The sequence below is a fragment of the Panthera uncia genome (genome assembly GCF_023721935.1).
Source record: "Panthera uncia isolate 11264 chromosome A3 unlocalized genomic scaffold, Puncia_PCG_1.0 HiC_scaffold_11, whole genome shotgun sequence".
Taxonomy (NCBI): Eukaryota; Metazoa; Chordata; class Mammalia; order Carnivora; family Felidae; genus Panthera; species Panthera uncia.
The window spans coordinates 79244685-79265169 of NW_026057578.1; the positions used below are offsets into that span (position 1 = coordinate 79244685).

The 20485-nt window shown below is 38.5% G+C and overlaps 1 protein-coding gene across 1 annotated transcript; it reads left to right on the forward strand.

Moving 5' to 3' along the window:
* Positions 1-90: 90 nt before the first annotated feature.
* MDH1 (malate dehydrogenase 1) lies at positions 91-20466 on the forward strand. The gene is made up of 9 exons (XM_049650309.1): positions 91-199; positions 5987-6085; positions 6926-7022; positions 9538-9713; positions 11856-11978; positions 18143-18319; positions 18834-18947; positions 19493-19582; positions 20126-20466. The coding sequence occupies exons 1-9, from the start codon at positions 197-199 to the stop codon at positions 20249-20251; spliced, it is 1005 nt and encodes a 334-aa protein (XP_049506266.1). The 5' UTR covers positions 91-196; the 3' UTR covers positions 20252-20466.
* The last annotated feature ends 19 nt before the right edge of the window (positions 20467-20485 follow it).

Below are 20485 nucleotides of genomic sequence, written 5' to 3' on the forward strand. Positions count from 1 at the left end.
AACACTTGAAGGAAATGAGTTGGAGAGTGCGCCAGAATCTGGGCAGCATAAACTACAGTTCCCAGAGGGCGCTGCGGTTGGGAGCTCTTTCTTTCTCACATCGCTCGCCCTCCGTAAGTCCGTTCTGCGGTAAAGGTGACCGGATTCGCGGAGGCTCGTTTTGCAGGTGCTGAAATTGTTCGCGCAGTTCCTAATCATGGTGAGTGTGGGCCCGTGCATCCTGCTTACCTTCGACCTTCGCGCCCTTGTGTGGGGTTTCTTGCACTTGAAGGACTTGTTGGGGGAGGTAGGGAGGGGACGGCTGTGCAAAGCACTGTCCTTGGAGGGCTTTAGTAAAGCCTCGAATCCTCTTTTGGGGGCTTTCGCAGTGACCCAGTAATTGGGACGGGGTTGATTTCCACCTAGGGGCTCTTACAAGGACTCCAGAGAAGTTCATCACTGGAGAGGCGCGATCTCAGTCCTGCTGCATGGCGGGGATGCAAAATACGAAGCTGCGGGTTTTCTCCAAAGCACAATTATAGGGTTTGATAAGGATGATATGGGAGGAGGGGTGTTGGATCTTAACCTCTTTTTCTTCCTTGAGCCCACAGCGTTTTTTAAAGGGTTTTCTCACAAAGCCCTTGAAAGCAGAGAGCCCTTGGTTAAAGATAGTGCTTACCAGGTGCTCCAGATTACAATCGACGTTTTCAAGAGATGTGTTTCCGCCATATCTAATTTCACAAAATGTTATTTAAAACCTGTCCATTGATCTTTTGTAAAACCAGGAAGTGGTGCAGTGGCGGCATCACTAGCACTGATCTGTGTGTTATGAATTCTAGAGCCACTATTTTTAATATTACACAATGTAACCATCTTGTGAAGGTCTGGGTACCTAGATCACCATATTTTGTCTCTGCTGCAAGGGGGGGAGGGGGAGGTGGGGCAACTCTGACGTAGAAATAATCTGCATGCTGTTTGAAGGTGACATTTGACATCAGACAGAAATTTCTTCAGTACTTGTATTTATAGTTGAAGTTGTTTTTCCTCCATTATTTCCGCTGTATTTAAATGAATTGGAATTTTTCCTGAACCCGGTAAGCCATATTTTCAAGGTAAGGGGATTACTACCTCCTCTACCTTTATAAGGGGCCAGTGGTGACAGCTACTAATTCTTAGTAGCTACTAACTCTTAAATCTCGGTTTCTTACTTATAATTAGTCATTTAAACGATGGTTTGGGCTCTGACCTAATAATCTTATCAAGAATGCAGGGTACTTAGAGAACCTGAGACTTTATAATTTTAGAACTGGATAGGACCTTTTAAAGATCATCTTGATAAATCTGCCCTACTTCAAATCTTAAAATTGTGTTAAATGAAACCCAAAGAATTATTTGCTCAAGGTCATACACCGGTTTGCTCCCAAGGGTCTTACAGCTTTTTTCACCTTACCATATTGTGCCGTACAATTACCAAGTTATTTTGAAAATTTATTTTCAGTAGCTGAGGTTCTGGAGGCAGATACAAGTTCATACTGCAGATACAAACTGAAGTATTTTATCAGCATTTACATTACCTGATAGCTTTATTCCCTGCAATTCAGAATATTGGAATTCTAAGATTGGAAGGGAATTTGGAGATTATTTAATCTAATTTTAAAAGGTAGCCTGGTGATTGCACGCTAACAGTGGCAGAGCCTATTTAGGATTCTCGCTCCACCACCACCACCACCAACCTCCTTATCCCGCCCCTCGTCCCGGTCTCTCTCTCAAAATAAATAAATAAAATAAAAGTAGCCTGATGAGGTTAAATGATTTTCCCAAAGTCACAGAGAGAATCCTGGGCCCCCATTCTTAGGTTGTTTTGCTACGCAGTAGATAAAACCAGGCCTCACCCCCAGAAGGTCACCCGGGCACCAGAGAACACAGAGATGTCCATAAGAAAGAATACTCCTGTCGTTTCCTGAAACTGACAGCAGTCTCACATGACTCCGTCTTCTTTCCTCCTCAGGAGAGGATGTGAACAATCATTGAGTTTAAAAGGGGCCATCTTTTGCAAGCTGTTCAAAGCAATTTTTTTTTTTAAAGCGGGAATTGGGAGTGACAGCAAGAATTAACTGTATGAAGGAATCTAAATGATAGTTTGTCTTTTATATTACAGAAATAGATGTAAATTAGAAAGAAAAAAACGAATACATGGGTTTTTCTGTAGAATAACAGAAGGAGCACTTCTATTCAAGCTTGACAACTGAGACATGCACAAGCGTCTGAATCTGCAGGAAGGTCATTAGAGCCCTGCCAAGAGCAAAGACATTCCTTCTTTGGATCTTGGCTGACTGCCCAGATGTCTAAGCAAAGAATAGTAACCTGTCTTCACACTGTAACGTTGTGGAAAGTCAGCAGGAATCTCCCACCCTCCTGCTTTTCAAATGCAGTGTTGCAAAGAGCAAAAAGAACCAAATACACACATCCTTTCCCATTTCATAATCAAACATTCAGACACTTGACTAGGCTTCCTATCCTCTTAACAAGACAGAATTACCTATCTGTGAAAATAATTTGCTCATGGACATAGAAGGAAACTGCTGAGATGGAATTAGTAGTTGTTCACTAGTTGGCCACAACCCCTTCCCTAAGGACTGTGGTCCTGGGAACACTTTTTTAGCAGCTAAAATTAATGCCTAAGATTGACTACATTACTGTGTTCTAACCATCTACCTGTGAGCTTTACAGATAGTGATACTCACTTTCCCCTTCGTTTCTTATCCTGGCTTGCTTTACACTGAAGTAGCATGTGTTTATATGTTTCTTAACCCTGCACTTTCATTCATTCAACAAATATTTGTTGGACACTATCTGGGCGTGCAAATTTGAGTCAAAGGTGGACCTCTCTCACTGCAAGGGGGTGGTGGTTCACAGTCCAGTAGAGAGTAACAGACATGTAAGTAGAAAACCACAGGGTATAATAGTCCTTAGAGGAAAATTTTATGGTGACAGAGACCTATAATTACAGTATTTGCTACATACTGTTCTTAATGCTTTTCTGTTAATTCCCTCAATCCTTTATAACCACCTTATTTGTTAGGTAGTGCTGTCATTATCTACATTTTACTGTGCGGAAACTGAATACGGAGAGGTTAAGTAACTTGCCGAAAACATACAGCGAATGAGTAGTAAAGTCAGGATTTAAAACCAGAACCTCTGGGTCTAGAGGCTATCTCTGTATTACACGCTGCCACCTTTCTAGCCCTTGTTTTAGAAAACTGGGTTATCCTCTTGTTTCCTGCACAAGGTTCAATAATGAATTCTCTGGCCTAAAGTAGTACCAAGTACATAATAAAGATTCATTAGTGTATTGTTTAATGAATGAAGTGAGATAACAGTTTATCAGTTGATTTATAAGACCCTGTCATTAGAACTAGTGACATAATTTTGCCAACTATAGCTGGCTTTATTGTGGTCAGTAAGTTTCCAACCTTCTCAATGCGAGTATATACGAATAAAATATCTTAAACAAATTTTTAAAGCATGTTAGGTTTGCTTCCAAACAATTCTTTTACATTTCCGGGTTTTCAGTAGTCATTTTACAAGACCCAGCTATTCCTTCAGCAAGTATTTGAGCTCCAGCTACATGCCAGGCATTGTTGTAGGCAGTTGGAATACAAAGTAAATAAAATAGAATAAAATAAAATAAAAACAAAGCCCCTGGCCTTAAGTAGATTGCACACCTGGGTGCCTTCTGACTTCCACTCAGGTCATGATCTCAGTTTGTGAGTTCAAGCCCCACGTCAGGCTCTTGTGCTGACAGCTTGGAGCCTGCTTCAGATTCTGTGTCTCCCTCTCTGCCCCTCCCCCACTCTCTCTCTCTCTCTTTCTCTGTCAAAAATAATAAACATTTAAAAAAAAAAAAGAAGAGGGGCGTCTGGGTGGCTCAGTCAGTTGACCTTCGACTTCAGCTTAGGTCATGGTCTCGCAGGTCATGATGAGTTCAAGCCCCACGTCGGGCTCTGTGCTGACAAACAGCTCAGAGCCTGGAGCCTGCTTCGGATTCTGAATCTCCCTCTCCCTCCCCCTCCCCTGCTCATGCTCTGGCTCTCTGTCTCTCAAAAATAAATAAATGTTAAAAAATTAAAAAAAAAAAAAAAAAAAGATTGCATTCTAAAGAGAAAGGGGGAATAATTTCTTCCTCTATTCCCCTTTCCTCACCCACTCTACTTCAAGGGAAGAGGAGAAAATGACAATTAACATGTAAAGGCCATATGATAAAAAATAACCGTATACAATTAGTTTTAGTATTCTTTATAAACCTAAAGTCTCTTTGGAAACAGAAGTATGTATTGTAATAAAATTGGTTTATTTGGGGAATTACCGTATTTTGTCTTTTTAGGCGTAGGGAAGGCCTAGGGGAAAAGTTGGTGAAGAGGATGGGGAAGAGACCTAGAAGGTCAAGGAATAACCTTCATAGTTACTCTCCATAGTTTTCTCCTTTTTTCCACTCATACTCTGGTCACATCTTTGGGAAGAAAGCATACATTGTCTGCTATGTACAGACTTGTTTCTCTACAACAGTTGATACTTTGAGAATTTTTTCCTTTGATTTCTATGGGTACCAAATTGTTAAGTGCTGCTGACCTTCAGAGGTTAGGGCTGGAAGGTCATCGGACATAGTCTCCTTCTATCCCAAAGACATGACTCACCCTGGAAGAGAGAATTCTAAATATAAAGAAATCACAGGCTTCTTTCAGCATTCGTTTCAGTGGGCCACTTCTCTCCTGCCGGTAACAATATAGGTGACACAGCGTAAGTCCATTTACCCAGCATTGTCAAGGAAAGGAACAGTTCACCTTGATTAAATGTTTCCATCTAAGTAAATGTATCCACTAAGTTCCAAACATTTTTGTTTAACTCTTTTTAAAAGAAATATTTCTATCTTTTTAATTCTCTGAGCTTCCTTTTTTTGTGTGTGTGTGTGTGTGTGTGTGTGTGTGTGTGACTCTGGGTCATCATTTTGAATATTAGTTATTATTTTTGTCCATATGTCTGTGTTTTGTTCAGGATCTGTTAAGGTCTATAAGGCAACTTCTGTTATAACTATTATGCTCTCTGTACTTCTCTTTTAAAATTAATTTTCCCTTGGAATCGGGTTGTCAACTGTCACTGTATTATTTTGTTGTTATTTAATACTAAAATTTATTATAATCAAGATACCATTTTCTTGTTTTTCTTTCTCCTTACATAAAAAATAAAGGCTTAATTTTCCTCTCATGATTAATAGTTTCATTAACATTTTCTGATTCATTGTAAATAGAAAACTTTAGCCACTATTACTCCTCTTCCTGGTGTGAGGGTTCTATTGAGCAGGTGGGAGTGGGGAGATCTGCATAATGCTCTAGTGACGTTTATATCTAGTGATATAAACGAGAGTTTATATCACCATATAAGGCACCTCAACATCCTTAGGCCTATTTCAGTGGCAAAATAGCCTTAAAAAGATAGGTACGATTTTGTAAGTAAATCCAGGTTTACAGAGGTAAATAACACCACAGAAATAACGCAGCCAAAGGACGGGCACATGTTCCAGATTTGGGCATGCTATATTTACTGGACAAGTCTGAAATAAGTTAGTCCTCTACTAAGCCAAATGGTAAGAAACTTTAAAATTTCACAGTAACTTTTGGGGCGCCTGGGAGGCTCAGTCGGTTGGGCGGCCGACTTCGGCTCAGGTCACGGTCTTGCGGTCATGAATTCCAGCCCCGCGTCAGGCTCTGTGCTGACAGCTTGGAGCCTGGAGCCTGCTTCAGATTCTGTGTCTCCCTCTCTCTCTGCCCCTCCCCCATTCGCACTCTGTCTCTCTGTGCATTTCAAAAATGAGTAAATGTTAAAAAAATTTTTTAATTTTACAGTATTTTAAAGTATGTGGTTGTCTTGTTACAGAGAACATCCTGAACATCTTTAGGATACAACAGCGTTTGAAAATAAGATGTTAATTAATGAGTCTCTTTTATTACAGTCTGAACCAATCAGAGTTCTTGTGACTGGAGCAGCTGGTCAAATTGCATATTCACTGCTGTACAGTATTGGAAATGGATCTGTCTTTGGTAAAGACCAGGTAGGTCTTCTATATACCTCAAATCAAAATTAGAACATTGTCAATAAACCCTGTATTTAGTTTCAAAGAAATGTTTAAATGATGAAGGAATGGGTTATCCCAATAAATGTAGTAGGCACACTGCTATAAATGTAAGTGGTATCTTATTAATATGTGCTCTTCCAGGCATTGAAAATGCTTTGTAGATCAGAACTATTCCACATGCTGTATTTTGTTGACTTGGTACAGCCAGCAGGTATTAGTCAGTCAGTGGAAGGTTTTTACTAGTAACAGTAACTAGTAGAGTCATGTGGGAGAGAAAGCTACTGAATTAGGACTTCCTTGTTCGCCAGTGGTCTTTAGACACAAAATAGTTGGACAGGCAAATCTGTGTTCCAGTTTAAAGCAGGCACTCCCTATTCCAGCAGGTCTGGTTACATGAAAGTCCGTTTCTAAAGTATTCATCTATTATTTCTCTTCACCCATGGATATCAAGTTCTTCCTTCATGCCAGACACTATACTTAGCTTTTCATGAACTAAAATCAGATATACAGCTATGAACCATACGAGTGAGCTGTGGCATGTCACTTCAATTTGGTATTTCTTCCCTGTATACTCCTTTAAAATTCAATAGTGGTGATTCCTTTTACTTTGTCTATTAGCACACTGTTGCTGGTTTTCTAGCATTCCTTTTTCTGAAAGTGGGATGATAACCTGACCTCCTAAAATAATTATAACTAATAATGGGAATTATACACATACATACACCAAATAAGCAAAAACTCTGCAGGAGGACTTTTTTGTGACTGAGTGACATAAGCTACACTGACAGATGCTGTCGTTGGCTATTTATTTGGCAGCCTATAATTCTTGTGCTGTTGGATATCACTCCCATGATGGGTGTCCTAGATGGTGTTCTAATGGAACTGCAAGACTGTGCCCTTCCCCTCCTGAAAGGTGAGTTGGGGTGGAGGAGAAAAGGATATTATAGTATTCTATGTCATTCAAAAAAGAGATTTTTAACCAGCCTCTCAATTAGAAACTATTTCACAAAAGTGTTTTTGGGGGCGCCTGGGTGGCTCAGTCAGTTGAGCGTCCGACTTCGGCTCAGGTCATGATCTCGCGGCTTGTGAGTTTGAGCCCCGCGTCGGGCTCTGTACTGACAGCTCAGAGTCTGGAGCCTACTTCAGATTCTGTGTTTCCCTCTCATTCTGCCCCTCCCCTGTTCACGCCCTGTCTATCTGTCTCTCTCTCTCTCTCTCTTTCTCTCTCTCTCTCTCTCTCTCTCAAAAATAAATAAAGATTAAAAAAAATTTTTTTATATAAAAGTGTTTTTGTATTTTGAGCTACAACTACTTGGTAAGATGTATATCAAGAATAAATAAGGGTAAAAGCAAGAAATAACCCGGGGCGGTTAAAAACTATGCCTTTTTTCCAAGGTGCTTATATATGATTTATCTAACTAAGCATAATATCACACAAGAGTTATACACCTGAGATTGTCTACATTATGTTGTTATTTAAAATCTATTTAACAAGTAATAGTGCCTTTAATGGAGAACTTTTGAACTCTAAGTGATGTCCTCCAAAGCCATATTGCCATGAGGCTGGAAATTGGTTAGTCCCTCACGTAGAGTCTCAACCCACAGCCGTTATCAGATTGAGATATAGCATAAATTGTCCTAATCGTATGCTGCATAGTTTGAAAGCCCATGAGAGTTCTGCTAAGAGCCTTTGAGAATCATTGAACTATTGCACAAATGTAAGACAGAAGTCTTTTCATCAAATTTCACGAACGTTTCATTAAAATGTTAGATCAAGTTGTAAACTAATTTGAATATTTTTCTTTACGTATACTTTCTTTATGATCTTTTTCTTTTAGTAAGGATTAATTAATATTCTCCTATAAGTTCACACAGAACAAAATATATGCACACTCAAGAGAAACCATGCTCAGAATTCATGTCTGTTCAATAGACATTTACTAGAAGGAGTACTCTGCTGCCTAAATCATGTGGGTGCAAATTGTATAAGAGAGTGCAAGCTATTCTTCTGGCTCCCTTTCTTCACCCTTTTTTCTTTTCTTTTCTTTTCTTTTCTTTTCCTTTTCTTTTTTTAAATTGAAGTATAGTTGACACACAACTCACCCTCTTTTTCCAAATCAACTTTATTGCATTGTTGCATTTTTAGTCCTTTCTCTGCTGAGTTCCTCTGCTCTAATGGGTCTAGTTAATAGCTTGTCCCCGATCAGCTGTGAACAGAGAGGGAAAGTTCTGCAAATAAGGATACATGTCACGGAAGAAGATTCCCCCTGACTAAGTAATGTTTCTTTGTATACCTGTTGGGGGCTTTACAGCACCCTTACTGTGACACAAGTTGACCACCGTAAAAATTTACCAGTGACAATGCTGAATCCTGGTTGTGTTAGTCCATCTGGGCTACTATAACAAAAATACCATAGACTGAGTGGCTGACAAACAAAAATAATTCTCAGAGTTCTGGAGGTTAGGAGATCCAAGATTAAGGTACCAGCATGGTCACATTCTGGTGAGAAGCCAATTCCTGGTTCATAGACCACTGTCTTCCTGTGTCCTCGCAAAATGGAAGGGGTGAAGGAGCTCTCTGAGGCTTCTTTTATAAGGACACTAATCTCATTCATAACAGCTGTACCCTTCTAACCTAATCATCTCCCACAAGACCCCCCACCTTTTAATACCATCACATTGGGGATTAGGTCTCAACATATGAATTTTGTGGGGGACAAAAACATTTAGTCCGTAGCACTAGTCGTGGCCTTTTTAATACTGTCAACAAAGGAGAGTGATGATATATGTTCTTTAATCAAAAAACAAGTGGTGGATGTTTATTGGACTAACATAGTAGAATAGTGGTTGACCTCTGGACCAACCCAGGCTGGAATTATAGCTTCACTGCTTTTTGATGGCAGCTGATTAATCTCTTTAAATCTCTTTGTCTTCACGTATCAAATATTAAAGTTAAATTCAATAAAATAAAATTCATAGTGTTATTCCTGGCACAAAACTCCTCAATAAACATTATTTTGAATGTGTGATTCAGATCTTAGACCTTAAAGTAATTACAACGTAAAAATAGATAAATTAGTTTCTCTTTCATGCTGTGGTAGTGTGAATAACAAATGTTGCTTTGAAAGTTATATATTATACCTTGTACAATCTTTGATTATAGAACAAACAGCTATAGAGTTTTTGGATTTGAAACAATTACTGAAATAGGAAAAGCAAAATAAATGTAATTTACATTTCTGCTGATGTTCTGTTTGTTGACTATATTGTCTTTCCCTTCTTAGGCCCATAAAACTTTAAACATTATGATATATAAATGTTAACATTTGCTACAAAGGGAAAGAAGTACTGGGTAGATGCGGTGTGAAAAAGAAGACCTCAGACTTTGGTGTTTCAGTAGCTCTCCATATTTATTGCCATGTTCACAGATGTCATCGCAACAGATAAAGAAGATGTTGCCTTCAAAGACCTGGATGTGGCCATTCTTGTGGGCTCCATGCCAAGAAGGGATGGCATGGAGAGGAAAGATTTACTGAAAGCAAATGTGAAAATCTTCAAATGCCAGGGTGCAGCCTTGGAGAAATATGCCAAGAAGACAGTTAAGGTGACCATATAGTATTTAATGGGGGTTTTCATTATCAGCATTTAAAATTTGTTTCAGCATTTAAGTGGAGGCAAAATTATTTGCCTCCCCCCCCACCCCAGTTCTGTGCTGTGGTCAGTAAATAGAGAATTTTGCTTGATAAAACTTTTTTTCCCTATAATGTAGAAATTTTTATTTAGAGGTTTTCAAAAATAGTTTGCTCATTACTGTGATATGGAAATTCAGTATTAATTTAGAGACTTCTAGAGAAGGCACAGAACTTTCTGGTGCCTTTTAGCTGTGTGGAAATATTTGTTCAGAATTTGGATTTGTGATTGTAGAGAGAGATGGCTGTAAGTTGCATTCTCAGCAATGAGAGGTTGTGTCTTCTAAAATGCTCAGATTTTCTCAATTCAGAGGAATTTTGATATGCTTGTCTCTTGAGGAGTGGAATTGGTGTAACTTCCTTTTCTCTTTGTGTTCAAGGTACTTTATTTCTAAATTTGCCTTATTATTATAATAAGACCTCTTTTACCAATTAAATATCAGTTAACTAGAACTTAGTTGTCATAGCTAAAAGGCTTACTGATGAGAGGTTTTATTGATTTTGATATTCTTCCCTGTCTTGACTTTTTTTTTTCCCCTATCCTGACTTTAAACAAAGGTAAGAGAAAATGTTTAAGATTTTTAAAGTTGCCAATTACAATGTTCTGTTATAATAATATACATATATCTGAATTTTTGCTTTCTGTAGAATTCATTTCAAATAGCTTACTTTTATCTTCTATAGTCATTAATAGAAAACAGTAGAAATAAGTTGAGGAGAAATCCATAGGTCTCAAAAAATTACAACGTTGTTTGGACTGCTCCAGGCTGCTTGGAGTTGTGGTACTGCTTCCACAGTAATTAACTCCTCAGCCAAAAGTGTCCTTTTTAGGGAAATACACAGTGACACTGGAGTACTTAGGGGCATTGGGGTATCATGTCTTCAGCTTGCTCTCAAATGGGCCAAAAAAAAGAAAAAAAAAAGGCTAAGGATATAGTGTGTGTGTGTGTGTGTGTGTGTGTAGAGAGAGAGAGGAGAGAGATGGAGCAAGTTGGGGAATCTGGGTAAAAAGGATGTGGGAGGTAGTCTCTGTACTATTCTTACAGCTTTTCGGTAAGTTTGCATTATTTCCTGGTAAGTATATAATTTTATTAAAGATTTTAATTTTTTTTTTAACGTTTATGTATTTTTGAGACAGAGAGAGACAGAGTATGAACAGGGGAGGAGCAGAGTGAGAGGGAGACACAGAATCCGAAACAGGCTCCAGGCTCCGAGCTGTCAGCACAGAGCCCGACGCGTGGCTCGAACTCACGGACCGTGAGATCATGACCCGAGCCGAAGTCGGCCGCTTAACCGACTGAGCCACCCTGGCCCCCCAAGATTTTAAAAACTTGAATGAAAAAGCCCATGGTGGATTTTTCTGTATATTTTCCTATACTGTATTATAATGCAGTGTATCCTGTACCTCCCCAAATTAAAAAAAAAAAAAAAAAAGTAGCCTAAAGTGCTTTCTTCTAAGGATTCTTCTCCCTTCTCAGTAGGTATGGATGGGTAGGATTTGGTAATCTGTAATTTAGCAAATCCCAGTTAATTCTTAAGATTAGGCAAGATTGAAAATACTCTCAATTAATAAAGACAAATCATTGTCCTAAAGTGAACTGCTCAAGTAGAATTTCTTTCTTGGATTACTTTTATGGAAGGAAATTTTATGGAAGGAAGGAAAAAAAAAAAAGGAAAATTTTATGAATGAATTGATGTCTTAGAGCCTTGGATTACTTAGGGTTTTGTGTGTGTGTGTGGCAATTAGATAAATGATTTGTCTCTGTTTTGGCACAAAACAAAATAGAAAGACATGGACCTCAGGTCTTGGACACTGCCACCTGGAAAGCAACTTGTGTACATACTGGTAGCTTTCTTAAAGACACATTTTGAGTACGAAACACATTGTACCAAACACTAACAATGGGGTGGAAATACAGTAGAAACTGCAGTGGTAACTTTGCCTATTTTGTTCACACAAACTTGACACAAAGACTACATGTTACACATTCGTCAGTCCTATTCTAAGATAGTTTAGTTAATCAGTATGTGGTCTATAACGGTGCTATGCCTCCTAGGTTATTGTGGTGGGAAACCCAGCTAATACCAACTGCCTGACTGCCTGCAAGTCGGCACCTTCCATCCCCAAGGAGAACTTCAGTTGCTTGACTCGTTTGGATCACAACCGAGCTAAAGCTCAGGTAGGAAAACACCTTTTAAAATCTTATGAATGTTCAACTTTAAAGCCTTTTTCTCTCACTTTTAAAGTAGCTGAAATTTACTTTTTTATTTTATTGTTTTTGTTTAGTAGGAAGCTTTTCTCATTTATTAGGGAGTCTTTAAATCTAGTCTCTTAAGGAGGCTGAGCTTCATACTTAATTTTCTCAACTATAGGGGTGCCTGGGTGGCTCAGTCGGCTAAGTGTCTGACTCTTGGTTTCAGCTTAGGTCATGATCTCACGGTTTGTGAGCTCGAGCCCCGCATCAAGCTCTGCGCTAAGAGCGCAGAGCCTGCTTGTGATCTCTCGCTCTCCCTTTCTCTCTGCCCTTCCAATGCTCTCTTGTTCTCTCTTTCAGAATAAATAAACTTAAAAAATTTTTTTGAAAAAAAATTTTCTTGACTATATTTAATTTGCTAACTATATTTAAAATGCTGTTCCTAATGTTCTCTTACTGTAGTAGTTAAAAAATCAGTCATTAGTATAGATAATTAACATGACAATGCATAGTTGATTTTTGTGAGATATATAGAACATTATAGAAAGAAAGATTTCAGTTTTTTGTGTTTTATGTGATTGTTTCCTTTTTCCCTATAGCTAAGCAATCAGATTCAGATTTTTTAATTTTATATCTAATTTTATTTTTATGTCTTCTTAATATTCTACATTGTTTCCATAAAACTTCTTAATTGCCACTTCTTAGCAACTAAATTTTAATTGTTCTCAAGTGCCCTTACCCCTTGGAGTCTTAGATAAATGTGCCAAGGAGTCAGTGACCAGGGTAATAACAGTAACCTTTTAAAAAAATGAGAAGCCACGGCCAATTATCTGTACTGGTCTCCTAGGTTTTATTGGGTCTAGACAATCCTGGTGCCCTTCAAACGCCATGACAAAGTTCAGGGTTCTTGGACATAACCTCTTTCCTTTTCCTTAACACTTTTCTGACCATGCCTCCTCATAAACAGGTCATCACTGTTAAGTAGTGTATGAATTTAGTCCTTTTTCTTCATTTTTAGAAATTATTTTATGTTAGAGAGCATGAGTGGGGGAGAGGGGCAAAGGGAGAGGGAGGGAGAAATCTTGAGCAGGCTCCACACTCAGCACAGAGCTCAATACAAGGCTCATTCCCATGACCCTGGGATCATGATGACCTTAGCCAAAATCAAGAGTTGGACACTCAACTGACTGAGCCACATAGGCTCCCCGCTGTTTCTTCTAAAGAACGCAACTTTGTTGGGGCATCTGAGTGGCTCATTCAGTTAAGCGTCCAGCTCTTGATTTCAGTTCAAGTCATGATCTCATGGTTCATGAGATCAAGTCCCATGTCAGGTCTGTGCTGACAGCACAGAACCTGCTAGGGATTCATTCTCTCTCTCTCTCTCTCTCTCTCTCTCTCTCTCTCTGCCCCACCCTCGTTCATTCTCTCTCTGTCTCTCTCAAAATGAATAAATAAACATTTTTTTAAAAACAATTTTAGTTTCAAGAAAAGTTTTCGTCAAAAGATGGTGTGAGGTCTAAGTTGAAAAACCATTGCTTTAAACTGAGAATTGATCAACTTTCAGCTTTGGAGTACCTAGTAAAGAAGAAAAGAATTGATACTTGTTAAGCTTCTACCCTAAGCGGAATGGTCTACATGTAATTTATCATTTAATTCTTCTAATAACCATATGAGGTATGTTATTATCTGTATTTTACAGATAAGAAACCTGAAGCCCAGAGAGGTCAGGGATCCTGCCGCCTAGATTCATCTGAGTCCAAACCCCTAGGTGTGTTCTTACGTAGCAGGGTCAGTACTAGTTCTGTGACCTTGAGAAAGTATATTTACTTTCTTACTAGTTCTTACTAGTTCTGTGACCTTGAGAAAGTATATTTAAGGTATGAAATGGGATAATAATTCTGTCTATCTCAAAAGGGAAGCTATGTGGATTAAATAAGATCTACATTAAGCCCTTATCATGGTACCTGTCACATAGTAAAACTAAATAAAAGTGGGTTGCTCTTACTATTAATGATTTGTAGTAGTAGTAGTAAGAAGGATATAACCAAGTTGAGAAGAGCCATACCTCAGATACATCTTGAATATTCAATTAATTTAGAAGGCCATCCGATAACAAGCTTAAATTGCAAATATTTCCTGTGAGGCTTTAGGCTGTGAGCTGTCTTTTTCCTTACTTTTTAGCTAGAATCTGGTGGGTGGAAGGAACGGGAGTTAGTTTGAATGAGTGGAGACATTTGGGTACTACGAAACATTGTTGAATTTCTTGGCTCTGGATTGCAAGATGGTTACCTACATGCAACAGGGAAAAAGGTAAGGACCCTGACAAACTTGGTTTTCTGCTGTTTGAACTGAGGCCTTGGTGGAGGCAGGCACTGGAAAATTCTGCTTACAGAGGTACTATTAAGTGACACTTTGTCCCAGTGCCTGAAGCCCTTTTCCCTGTAGGGGCAAAAGTCTAATTGAGGAAAGAGACAAAAAGCAGTCTTTTTAAAGCAGACTTTTTAAAGCAGACTTTAACTTTTGGCACATGTTCCAGCATGTCAGTCTGGCACAGGGAGAGCTTGTAGGAAGTTTTTGAAAAAGCAGTTTCTTCCTCCCATAGAAGTTGTTAATCCAGTGAGAAAAATAACAAATGCAAAGACTATTTCATACATGAATGTTGCTAGTCTTAACGTAGTTCACTTTGGAAATCAGGACCTAGCTACCTAGTGACTGTCTAACACCTGCAGAATTCCCCTGTGTATTTGCAAACCAGAGCTGCATATGTATGCTGACAGGGTAATTTGCCAGTACAACTAGTTAGCTGGTACCAGGGGGAAGAGATTTACTGGGGCTGGAGAATCAGTCCAAAACTGTTTAACAGGTCTACATGGCAGACATGACAGCATCTAATGGAGCAAGGAAGTGCAGCCCTGGATACATGTGAATTTAGACTCGCTCTGACACGAATGAAATTTAGAAACTACATCTGCAAGGTATTGGCCTTTGCTGTCCAGACAGAAATGGATTAACTCAGTAAATTTAAAAAAAAAAAAAAAAAAAAAAAGAAGAAGTAGGCAAAGGACAAAAGAAGGAAGGAGCTTCCTGGAGGGAGGAGAGGCCTGGAAGCAGTTTGTCTTCACCGTACCCTGGAGCAGTTAAGGCTGGCATCCAGCAAAGGTATAGGTTCTTAGTTCTTGGTAACAGACATCTTAGGTTGCTTGCCCTGGGTAAATTTTCCCTTTTCTCTGTGATAACTACTAAATACAAGTAAGAGCAATTCTTCCCAAGTCCAGGAAGGTCCTAGCACAGAAAATGGTACTCATTGTACCTCATACCACTCTACCTTGACCACTAAGCAGATCAGTAGCTGGATTCTCTAGAAACAAGCTATCCAACTACTTTGTGAAGACTGATGTGCTTTAATAGTCCTAATACTTGCAGAACTCTAGATGAAGCAGGGTTTAGATGAGAAGTGATTTAAATGTCAGAAACAAAATTTTAAGTTAATTTTTAAAAATCATCCAATTATGGGAATGCAAACTGGTACAGCCACTCTGGAAGACAGTGTGGAAGTTCCTCAAAAAATTAAAAACAGATCTACCCTAGGACCCAGCAATAGCACTGCTAGGAATTTACCCAAGGGATACAGGAGTACTGATGCATAGGGGCACTTGTACCCCAGTGTTTATAGCAGCACTTTCAACAATAGCCAAACTATAGAAAGAGCCTCAATGTCCATCAACTGATGAATGGATAAAGAGATTGTGGTTTATATACACAATGGAATACTACTTGGCAATGAGAAAGAATGAAACATGGCCTTTTGTAGCAATGTGGATGGAACTGGAAAGTGTTATGCTAAGTGGAGTAAGTCATACAGAGAAAGACAGATACCATATGTTTTCACTCTTATGTGGATCCTGAGAAACTTTACAGAAGACCATGGTGGGGGGAGGAGAAGGGGGAAAAAAAGTTACAGAAAGGGAGGGAGGCAAACCATAAGAGACTCTTAAAAACTGAGAATAAACTCAGGGTTGATGGGGGGTGGTAGGGAGGGGAAAGTGGGTGATGGGCATTGAGGTGAGTACCTGTTGGGATGAGCACTGGGTGTTGTATGGAAACCAATTTGACAGTAAATTTCATATTAAAAAAAAAAAATCCTCCAATTACTGTAGGATTTAATTTTTTTAATGTTTATTTTTGAGACACAGAGCACTAGTGGGGGAGGGACAGGGAGGAAGGGAGACAGTCCAAAGCAGGCTCAGCACTGTCAGTGCAAAGCCTGAGCCATGAGAGATCACAACCTGAGCCAAAATCAGACACCCAACCGACTGAGCCATCCACGCGTCCCTAACTATTGTAGGATTTAAGAAACAAGTCTCAATTTTAAGGGTTATAGTGAAAGTGAACATAATTTGATTTTTATTTGCTGGAATAAATTAGGGTAAAGATGAATCAAGTCATTGCAAGCATTTTAGGTATTGGCCTTGTCCATTAGTGTCCTTTTTGGTTGGTTGGTTGGTTGGTTGGTTGGTTGGTTGGTTCTATTGCTTTTTACTCTTTATTTTGGAATATAGACTAAGAAGTGACAAAAATAGTACAGAGAATCCCTGTACTTTCTTATACTGTTTAATGCCTTTAAGACCCATCCAAGTTGTTGCCTGTATCAATAGTTTACTCCTTTTTATTATTTGTGCAGTTATTCCCATTTATTTCATTATATGGAAGGACCACCATTTCTAACCATTCTTGAAGGACTTTGGGGTTGTTTCCAATTTGGGGCTATCCTTATTGTTTTTAAATCTTCTTAAATTATCAGAGTATATATCCTTTGGATGGAGTGCTTTTATTGATGTATGCAAAAGCTGTGAACTCTGGCACAGCTATTTTTCTCTCCCATTCTACTGGTAATATGAAAGAAAGAGAAATCACCCACAGTGCTACCCTAACACATTCAGTTCTCAAAAATTTTTTCCCAAAACATTCCCTTCTGGTCCATCATAATTCTGTCTAATTAAGAACAAATTATACATGTAACTAACCATAATTTCTTTTTGCAAATTATCTTATCAGGCAATAACAAAATAAGTGAACTGATTTTGTTTATTTAAATCTTTCAAAACATAACTTTTTTTTTTCAAGTTTATTTATTTCGAGAGAGAGAAAGTGCAAGCCAGGGAGGGGCAGAGAGAGAAGGAGAGAGAGAATCCCAAGCAGGCTCTGCACTGTCAGTGCAGAGCCCAACGTGGGGCTTGAACCCATGAACTGTGAGATCATGATCTGAGCTGAGGTTGGATGCTTAACTGACTGAGCCACCCAGGCGCCCCAAACATAACTTTCTAACCCTTTGTGTGGCTACATAGTATAATTGATAGTCATGTGACTATAAGGCATGCAGGATCCTAGAGTACTTTTTTTTTTTTAAGTTTTTTGGTTTTTTTTAAGTAATCTCTACATTCAGCATGGACCGCCTACTCATGACCCCAAGATCAAGAGTCACATGCTCCCCCAACCAAGCCAGCGAGATGTCCCCTAAAGTGCTTTTTGAACCTACAAGGAGAAATTGTTAGTTCTGGTATCATTTTAGAGACATTTAGAGTCTTTCCTTTGGTTCCCTGTTCTATAAACTGAGGACAGTCATACTTTTGGTAATCTGAATCCCTTCCCACTCAAAAATTTCATAGGATTATTTGAAATTTAGCTAATTCATTTTTATGATATATAATAAAAATTTCTCCTAAATGTGGAGAAAATTCCATATTCTAACCTGATTGCTCAGAAGTGCTGAGGAGACATCTCTAAGTAAGTATTAACAACAAAGCAAAGGTCACATTTATATATTCAAACCATATTAATCTCTTGCTGGTGTTTTATATTTGATAAACCCACTATACTGATAAGTCAGGCACAAACTGAGGTGCTCTTTGCTCTCAAATAGTCTACTTTGTAATCTTTTGGGTTCACATTTTGTTTATACAGTTGAGCTTTAGGAAGTAACCAAGCAGTAAATTATTATAATAATAATTAACACTATATTATTTTACAAATCAATATAACTTGTGTGTTTTCTTGAAGTTTCAGAGGCTTTTTATTTTAAGGTTTGTCAGGCACAATTTGAAATAAAAAGCATTTGTCTAAGTAATGTGTTTGTTTTCTATTTCACTTAGATTGCTCTTAAACTTGGTGTGACTTCTGATGATGTGAAGAATGTCATTATCTGGGGAAACCATTCCTCAACTCAGTATCCAGATGTCAGCCATGCCAAGGTGAAACTGCATGGAAAGGAAGTTGGTGTTTACGATGCTCTGAAAGATGACAGCTGGCTCAAAGGAGAATTCATCACAGTAAGAAAAATCTCTTAACAGCCATGCATAAAGAACTCTTGAGAAACACACCACATTGCTGACCTGAGTGTCTCTCCAAGGGATGGGGGTGGAGTGGTTCTCAAGGAGAGCAGGCCTTTCACAGTTGCTCTGGTGACTACATACTTTCTTTGCAGGTCATACACAGCCAATCTTGATCCAGTCAGATCTGATCTGTTGTGTGGCAGTCAAGATTGATTGCTAAAATGAGAAAAAACTAAAGTTCCCTCCAGTCATCCAGTTCATCTTTATAACGAGATCCATTTCTTTATATGGAATGTAGTAAACTCTGTGTGGATTTGTAGTTTTCTTTTTTCAGAAAGACTGGTGCTTATAATTCAGATAGGTTGGTAAGGCTCGCACCAGGTAGTTGAATGATTTTGGAGGGGAAGACATTAAACTATGATTGCAGTCTTTCATCCCAGGATTAGCTCAGAATTGATAAAAACTCTGCTCTCATGATCAAGTAATACTGTCTCTGCCTGTCCCCAACCAGACTGTGCAGCAGCGTGGTGCTGCTGTCATCAAGGCTCGAAAGCTGTCCAGCGCAATGTCTGCTGCAAAAGCCATCTGTGACCATGTCAGAGACATCTGGTTTGGAACCCCAGAGGTGAGGACCCAGTGATCTGTACAGGCCGCTCTTTCACTTTTGGCCTCTGATGTTGTGCTATGAAAAGAACATAACCTTGCAGTCAGGAAGGTTAGGTTTATATCCCAGCTCAGCTGCCTACTGGCTGAAAAATCTTGGGAAAGTTACTTAAACTTTGTGAACCATTTGATTATCTTTTACATGGCATTTCTCACAGGGTTGTTAAGGGTTAGATGAGATGATATATGGAAAACACCTAGCACACCTGGCGACTGTGACTTTTTTCCTAAAACCTATATTAAGGCCATAGCTTCCTCATTTATAAAATGAGAATTCGGTTTCTCTGGCCTGCTTCTCACAAGGATTGGAGGAGTGGAATGAGATAATAACACATGGAAGTTAACCTGTCATGGAAGTGCCTGGTGATGCTTCCTTATACAGTATTGAAGTCAGGCACATAGTAAGAAAGCATTACCTGGTTTAGTTTTGTTAATTCATGTTCATTTGCTTGTGTGAACTAATTCCTGAGCACCATGAGAATATACAACGTTGATTATTGTTTTTAGGGAGAATTTGTGTCCATGGGCATTATCTCTGATGGCAACCCCTATGGTATTCCTGATGATCTGCTGTACTCATTCCCTGTTACAATCAAGGTATGGTATTTTAGGGTTATTTCCCTCTGTTCCCTTCTGGGAGAGTAGTTACATATTTTTATTAATATTGGTATGTTAGTCTAGAAAGTTGTTCTTTTACTAAGTTAGACATTTTTCTCAACTTTAAAATTGTATGAAGCACAACTTCAGGGTACTAAAAGATTGAAATTAATCTGGAAAGCAAGATTCACCTCTTGTCACTAGACGTACTTTGTTATTATGCCTCTAATATTGGATACCTACCAATAGTATCTTATTTTTATTATGACCATATGAAAGTCATTAGTTTTTTTTTTTTTAACGTTTGCTAATTAAATCCTCATTTAAAGATTTTTTTTCTAGATTCAATGAGTTTTAAATCCAAGTGTTGAATTTTTACCAGAATTATATGTTAGTTAAGATCTGGATTTTGATTTGCTTCTTTAGAATCAGACTTTAAAAACAGATACTCCTGTAGCGTAAAGTTCAATCTGAGTTGTTGCTTGCTGGAAGATCAGTTCTCATTTAATTGTAAATCTTTTATTTGCAATTATTTTCAAACAGAATAAGACCTGGAAGGTTGTTGAAGGTCTCACTATTAATGATTTCTCTCGTGAGAAGATGGATCTAACTGCAAAGGAACTGGCAGAAGAAAAAGAAACTGCTTTTGAATTTCTCTCTTCTGCCTGACTAGACAATCATTTTGATGTTACTAAAAGCTCCAGAGCTGAAGAATCTAAATGTCGTCTTTGACTCTCCTAACCAAATAACAACAATGCTATACTTAAATTACTTGCGAAAAAACAACACATTTGAAAGATTGTGTGCTTCTTGGTATAAATTTGTGACAGTTTATCATCATGCTGTTAGTGCTGCATTCTAAATAAAATATATATTCAAATGAAGACGACTCAGACTAATTTC